The following is a 7,357-nucleotide window of genomic DNA, read 5'->3' as shown; positions in this document are numbered from 1 at the left end:
GAAGTATCGATAATATTGATAATACAGATATCGATAATACTGATATCGATGTTGAGGTATCGATATTGGGGTACCGCATATTCGATTGTACTTCATGTTCCCAACCACACGGAGCGCTAAACGCAGTCACCATACTTTTGCATTGAGTTGGTTATCTATAAAGGTATACTTGTCTATGGTTCTAACTAATAGATTACAGAAAACTATGCCGCACTGCGTTGCCTGCGTCTCAATGTGCGCCCGGCCTTAACAGTGTGGTAGCTGCGGCCGTAGCTATGACTACTAACGATTTCAACGGTTATGTCCATAATTAAAAACACATCCGCAGCGCTGTATAACGGTGCTGTCCAAATAGTAAGCCGCCGAAAAACCGCTCAGTGAGCTATCTATAATATGTATAATCAATGCTATTGACTTAATAAACATTGCATTACCAACATCTCCATTTTTTGAAGGTGGATTTTCTTCATTGCACAGTTCTAATACATTTGTATTTGAAGTAACAGTTTCAAAAACCAATGGTTGAATTAATGACAAAGTGCTTTCATTATGGAGTTTTATGGATTTTTCAACTATAAAATAAATTTAACATTTAATATTTAAATATTTATACATTAAATATTAAATACAATATAATATAATTACCTTCTACTGACTTAATAAACATTGCGTTAGCACCATCTCCATCTAGTCTTGATACATTTGAATTTGCAGAAATAGTTTCACAAGCTATAATAGTTGAATTTTTAATTAGCAATAACTATCTCATGGCAGTGGCGTAGCCAGGAGGGAGGCTGAGAAGGCTGCAGCCCCCCCCCCGAAATGTTAATAAAATTTAAAAATTATTTTAATGGTTTATGGTAATCGATCAAAAACTAAACCACCGCTGTGTAAAAAATTGATCAGTCCCCCCCCCCCTCCGAAAAAAATCCTGGCTACGCCACTGTATCATGGTGACCATCAATAATTATGTATTTCTTACTAACCTATGATATCAATTTCTACATTAATTATAGTTTATTAAATACAGCCATATAATTAAATTGGGTTGATTTCGAATTTGAAATAACAGTTTTAGATTGAATAAATGACAGAATACTTCTATTCCCTTGAATAGATTTTTCTTTCTGTTTCAACATCTGTCTCGCTCCACCGGACAATCTAATTTTTTTCAACGGTTGTTGAGAAGGTTCCATTATTATTATTATTAATGTACAATTGAACAACATACAATAATAATGAAGAACAGTAAATAACTAATAACTAATAAATTATAGGTATAGGTACTCGCACTGCTCGCTGTACGCAAATGCCAAATAAAGATGATTTTGCTTAATACTATTCCGAGTGTTCCTACAACGCTAGCCACACTTGCAGTCGTAATTTTATTAATTTATAGTATTTATAAACAATATGAATAGTTCTTATATAGGATTGTCAGCGCGTGGCATACCGTAGAACGGGGTGTAGTGGACCTGGTCGTGTGAAATGGACCATTTTCATTTTTTTGAATGTTCATCAGTATAACTTTAACATGGTTGGATCAAAATTAATTTACTAAATTTTACCTCCATGGCAGTATGACAACGAACAATTTTTGATACTATAGTGATAACAATTTACAGGACAATCCTTATCAATTCTTATCATTTTGTTTTGCTCAAAATAACGATTTTTTTTTTTTCATTCAAACGTCGTCTGGATCTCAAAAGTAAGTAATACTAAGTATATTTTTCATACCTTAAAATGTGTTTATTAAGTTCTTGTTAACCATTTAACATACTAATAATAAGAAATTTGTTATAATTTTCACACTTAGAAATAATAATTTCGAAAATTTCAGAAACGTAGTGCGAAGTGGACCACGACAAAATGGCCAGAAAACATAAAAAAAATTATACCGGTCGGTATAATTTAAAATACACAGAACAAAATTTAGCCCTGGCAATCAAGGCTGTTAAAATGAAACGACTTTCATTAAGAAAAGCGTCAGAAAAGTTTGGTATTCCACGTACAACTTTGAACAGAAAAGTAAAGGGAACTCATACTTTAAATTACGGTGGTCAAAAAGTATTAAATGACAATGAAGAATCTATGTTGTGTGATTGTCTTTTGTTATGTGCCCAATGGGGATTTCCTATGTCAAGAAAAGACTTGAGGTTAGTTGTAAAAAGTTATCTTGATGAGTTGGGGCGAACTGAAAAAAGATTTAAAAATAATTTACCCGGTACAGAGTTTGTTATTCGGTTTTTGAAAAATCATCCACAACTTAGTGAACGTTTTGGAGAAAATATCAAAAGAGTTAGAGCTAGTGTAACACAAGATATTGTAAATGATTATTTTGATAATTTGACGAAGTCTCTTGAAAATGTTTCACCATCTAGTATAGTGAACTATGATGAAACAAATTTTACTGATGACCCAAAAAAACAAAAAATCATTGCAAAAAGAGGTTCTAAACATCCAGAAAATGTTTTAGACTCAACTAAAACAAGTGTATCAGTTATGATGGCAGGAAGTGCAGATGGAGAATTATTACCTCCATATATAGTATATAAAGCAGAAAACTTATACCCAACTTGGACTGAAAATGGGCCACAAGGTTGCAGATATAATAGAAGTAAAAGTGGTTGGTTCGACCAACAAATTTTTGATGATTGGTTTCATTCTTTAGCTCTACCTTTTTTAAAAAAAAAACCTAGTCCAAGGGTCCTTATTGGAGACAACTTATCAAGCCATGTGTCTTTATCTGTTATTCATGCATGTAAGGAAAATGATATTAGGTTTATTTTATTGCCACCTAATTCTACTCACATATGCCAACCATTAGATGTGGCATTCTTTGGACCACTTAAAAAGAAATGGAGAGATATTTTATTTATGTGGAAAAGTTCAAATAGAGGCGTGGTACCTAAATCTCAATTTCCTGGTCTATTAAAATCTACAATTGATGCACTTGAAACAAAAAATACCAACTTAGTAGCTGGATTTGCTGCATGTGGTATAGTTCCTCTTGACCGTACAAGGGTCCTTAAAAAGCTACCTGATTATATAGACTCAAGTATGGATTTTTCTGCAGCTTCATGGTCAAGTTCTATTATTGATGTTCTAAAAACCACTAGATGTCCAGAAGTCAGAGAAAGGGCTCGAGTTAGAGGGAAAAAGATTAACGTAGAGCCTGGTAAAAGTGTGGGGGCTGATGATTCTGAGTCTGAAAGCTCTAATGATGGTTCTAACAGTTATGAAAGTTCTGATGATTCTAATAGTTATGAAAGTTCTGATGAAGAAGTTGATGATAATGTGGTTCAGTCTCCTCCAACTGCTTCAAATGGTAATTATATAAGTATTTTGTCGCCACCGCCTATTGACTCTACATGTAATAATGAATCTGCTTCAAAATATCAAGTTAATGATTTTATTGTAGCAAGATTTAAGTCCAATAAAAGAGGTCTGTTGTATGTTGGTAAAATTTTAAAATTGAATGAACAAACATTAGAAGTAAGTTTTATGAGAAAGATTATTGGAAAGAATGATGTATATTTCTCTTTTCCAAATGTGCTTGATGAATGTGAAATTGATTATAATGATATTGTATGCAGTATTACCAAACCAATAGACTTGAGAAGAAACAGATTTAAGTTCTTTAGTTTAAATCTAGACTATGATCTCCTAAACTAAATTACAAATATTCCTAAAAAAAGGCTAATTATTTTTAAGTATTAAACTTGTTGATTTTGTTATAACTTTAAGTTACCTTTATTGTTACCTACATGTTTAATTATGTTCCTATCAAGAAGATAAAGTAAAGGTTGTTATTTATTTTTTTTTTAAATGTTTTTAATTTGTTGTACCTATTGATTATACCAAGGAAGGTAAAAAGTAAGATTATTTTATTTTTAACATTGTAACAAATTGCTCAAATTATTAAATAAATATGGTTAAACAATTGTTTATACTCAAAATATTGTCTTATTATTTTTTAAAAATGTAATTTAGTGGTCCACTTCAAAACTAGAATCGATTGAAGTGGTTTTTAATGAAAAATAAATGACTGGTCCACTTCACCCCACATATTGAGGTAAAGTGGACCAATTTTTAGCACAAAAAAAAAGTTCAAAAAAAGTTAAAAAAACAAAAAAAATGTCATTAACTGTAGTATACATATGTCTAGATTATATATTCCAAGTTTCAATCGTTTTACTCAAAAACATTCTTCAGAATCTTAAGAAGTATACCAAAAACCGGTCCACTTCACCCCATTCTACGGTACAGTCAAAACAAACAAATCGCTAGATAGGCCGTCGTAGAGACGTAAATAGCGGGATTCCCGTTAATATCCAACAAACGATAATAATAAAACAATTCCGGACTATAACTTTCAGTCATCAATATTTTGATAATTACTGTAATAGTGTAATAGTACAAACCTTTTTTAAAATTAATTTTATCTTACACAATATACACAGTTGTCACAAATTCTCACAATACAGTAGGTATTGCTGGGTATATAAAAATTAAAAATTGTGAAAATTATAAATAGGGGCCACAAAAATAGGAATGGAGGACGTTCCCCGGGGCATTGCCCTGGCTGCCCGGTTGGATGTTGCGGCACTGAGTATTACAAGCACTACAAGTCATATTTTCTATTGTAACTTCTTTAGACATGTCATTCAACATAGAATGCATAGTGACAGTTTTTGTATCATTTGGTACATTAAGTTGAATTATATAATTATTTGAAATATGTACTCTACTCTTTTTACACCTAGAGCATTTTAATATCGTCTGAAGTTGATGAAGCAAAGAATTGTGTAAGGGTTCATATAAAGATATGAGTGCACTAATAAATTCAGCAGTATCTTGCTGTTCTATGTTAACGTAAGGATGACCAATCTGATTTCTTATACTAAATGCACTTAGTTGACATACTTGTGATGTGTATGAGTATACACTAAATAAAACATACTTAATCATTTATAAAAAGCTATTCAATCTAATAAAATACCGGAATTCTGTGGTTTCGGTTTTTCATGGCATTTAGGATATGGTGGTATATTTGTAGGAGGTGACAATAATTGTTTTATTTTTGGTCTTTTTAGTATAAATTAAAATTTTATTAAAAAAAAAAATTAAGTAGGTACCTATTTTTAAATGATGGTGAACATAAACATTTAACAAAATTGACATCATTCCACAACTACTCAAATGTCTTGACAAATATAGTACCTACATACCTAGACTATCACGAGGTGGACCATATTTTTCTTTTGTTTTTTTTTCGAGTATGTTCTGCATCTGATGTCAAAATGGAAGAAGAAAAATTATATTGTACAATTTGATTCAGTTTTTTTATTCCTCTCGGTTAGGATATTTACACTTTAATTCACCATTAATTCTTCCTACCCACTTTCTCGGTATAAATTGAATGCCATCACTGAATTCAGCAATGAAATAAATTCTAGAATGTACAATAATATTTTAATACCATACTTTGTTCACCTTGCTTAAGAGGACGCCACACGGGCAAACGAAACCGAGCAACGACCAAGAGAATGCGCTGTTAGGTGTTTTCGTGATCCGCAAGCACGCGACGTTTAAGCCACGCCCACTACACATTGTCGTCTGTCGGCCGACGATTGTGCTCATCAGTGTTGCCGAACTGGCTATTTTATAGCTAGATCTAGCTTTTTTGAATCGACGTCTAGCTATGAAAATATTGATCTGGCAGGTAGCTATTTAAATGGCATTTTCTGCAATAATAATAAAGGCAATATAGCTATTTTAGCTTTTTCTCAAAAAACTGATTTTTTTTTGTAAATTTACAACCTTGCAGTTATTAGAATCATTTTCTTTCATAATCACATTGATTACAAGTACCACCACCCCGTTAGTTACTAATTAGACAACAACTATGGTTAAATTGAATAATGTAGAAGTACCACATGGAGGAATTTATTATTATTGTATAGTATATACTGTAAAATCACGAGTTTAGATAATATTTTAAATTTTAATCTTAACCGTCGTATACTACCAATTGTACCAAACACGGACTACAGAGATAAGAGATTCATGTCTCAATGTCTCATGAGACATGAATCATGATAGTATTATAGTAAAGACGTAAAGTTCGAAGCGCGATTATGAAGAACTTCTTTATAATCGTGGTTCGTAGTCATTAATTCCAAAATTAGTAGTTAGAACTCAATTTTTGTTATTTTATTTTATTTTATCGTTATACCGAAGTATTAAGTATGGGTAAAACTCAATACCCACAGAAATTTAGGGATGAGTGGTTAGTGCATTCTTCATTTAAGGACTGGTTAATTAAAATTGAAGATGACACGTCTAAGTGTAGATGTCGATTTTGCAAGACTGATATTAATTCTAAACATTTTGATCTTGTACAACATGCAAAATCAAAAAAACATCAAGAGGCCTCCAAAGCGTTTTCAACATCTCGATCAATGACTACTTTTGTACAGCAGACCACATTAAAGACAGCAGCTGCAGAAGGTGCTCTAGCATTATTTATCGCAGTCCTTTGCTCAATTTTGTCTTGTGACCACCTCGGAATATTATGCAAGAAACAATTCCAGGAATCGGAAGCGGGCAAGAACATCAGAATGCATCGTACAAAGTGTACAACTGTAATATCAAATGTCTTATCACCACATTTTCAAGCCACTCTAAGGGCAAGCATTGGGGAACAATCATTTAGCCTATTAATCGATGAGTCAACCGACATCAGTGTACTCAAGTTTTTAGGTATAACGATCATGTATTTTGATTTAAAAGTGGGTAAGATTGTTTCTACATACTTGGCTTTAGTTGAGATGGAAGCATGTGATGCAGATGCCATACAAAAAGCTGTTTGTGATGCTATTGACAAAAAAGGACTAGATATAACGAAGATGGTGGGTCTAGGAAGTGATAATGCGTCGGTGATGGTGGGAATCAACAATGGCGTTTACACAAAACTTAAGGAGAAAGTTCCTTCTCTAATCCATATTCCGTGTGTATGTCATTCATTGCAACTAGCAGTTTCGGCAGCAGCAAGTACAACATTACCCAGAAATATAGATTATTTGATCAAAGAAACTTATAATTGGTTTAGCCACTCAACACTAAGACAGGCTCAATATAAAAATTTATACAGTGCAATAAACGATGGACATAATCCTCTTAAAATTGTAAAATCATGTGATACAAGATGGCTGTCCATTGAAACAGCTGTTGGGCGCATATTAACTCAATGGATTGAGTTAAAAACACTATTTGGAATAGCTCGACAAAAAGAAAAATGTTATTCGGCAGAAGTTTTATATGGTATGTATTGTGATTCACACAACTTGGC

At 32.5% G+C, this 7,357-nt stretch overlaps 1 protein-coding gene across 1 annotated transcript; it reads left to right on the top strand.

Annotated features, from left to right (window-relative positions):
- Positions 1 to 1,459: 1,459 nt before the first annotated feature.
- LOC111031117 lies at positions 1,460 to 3,880 on the top strand. Its single transcript, XM_022310924.1, has 2 exons — positions 1,460 to 1,711; positions 1,844 to 3,880. Exon 2 carries the CDS (start codon positions 1,873 to 1,875, stop codon positions 3,676 to 3,678), a length of 1,806 nt encoding a protein of 601 aa, XP_022166616.1. The 5' UTR covers positions 1,460 to 1,711; positions 1,844 to 1,872; the 3' UTR covers positions 3,679 to 3,880.
- The last annotated feature ends 3,477 nt before the right edge of the window (positions 3,881 to 7,357 follow it).

This window comes from Myzus persicae, unplaced genomic scaffold (genome assembly GCF_001856785.1).
Source record: "Myzus persicae strain clone G006 unplaced genomic scaffold, MPER_G0061.0, whole genome shotgun sequence".
In the NCBI taxonomy this organism is placed as follows: Eukaryota; Metazoa; Arthropoda; class Insecta; order Hemiptera; family Aphididae; genus Myzus; species Myzus persicae.
The sequence above is the reverse complement of the archived record's forward strand: the minus strand, read 5'-3'. Positions and strand labels throughout refer to the sequence as shown.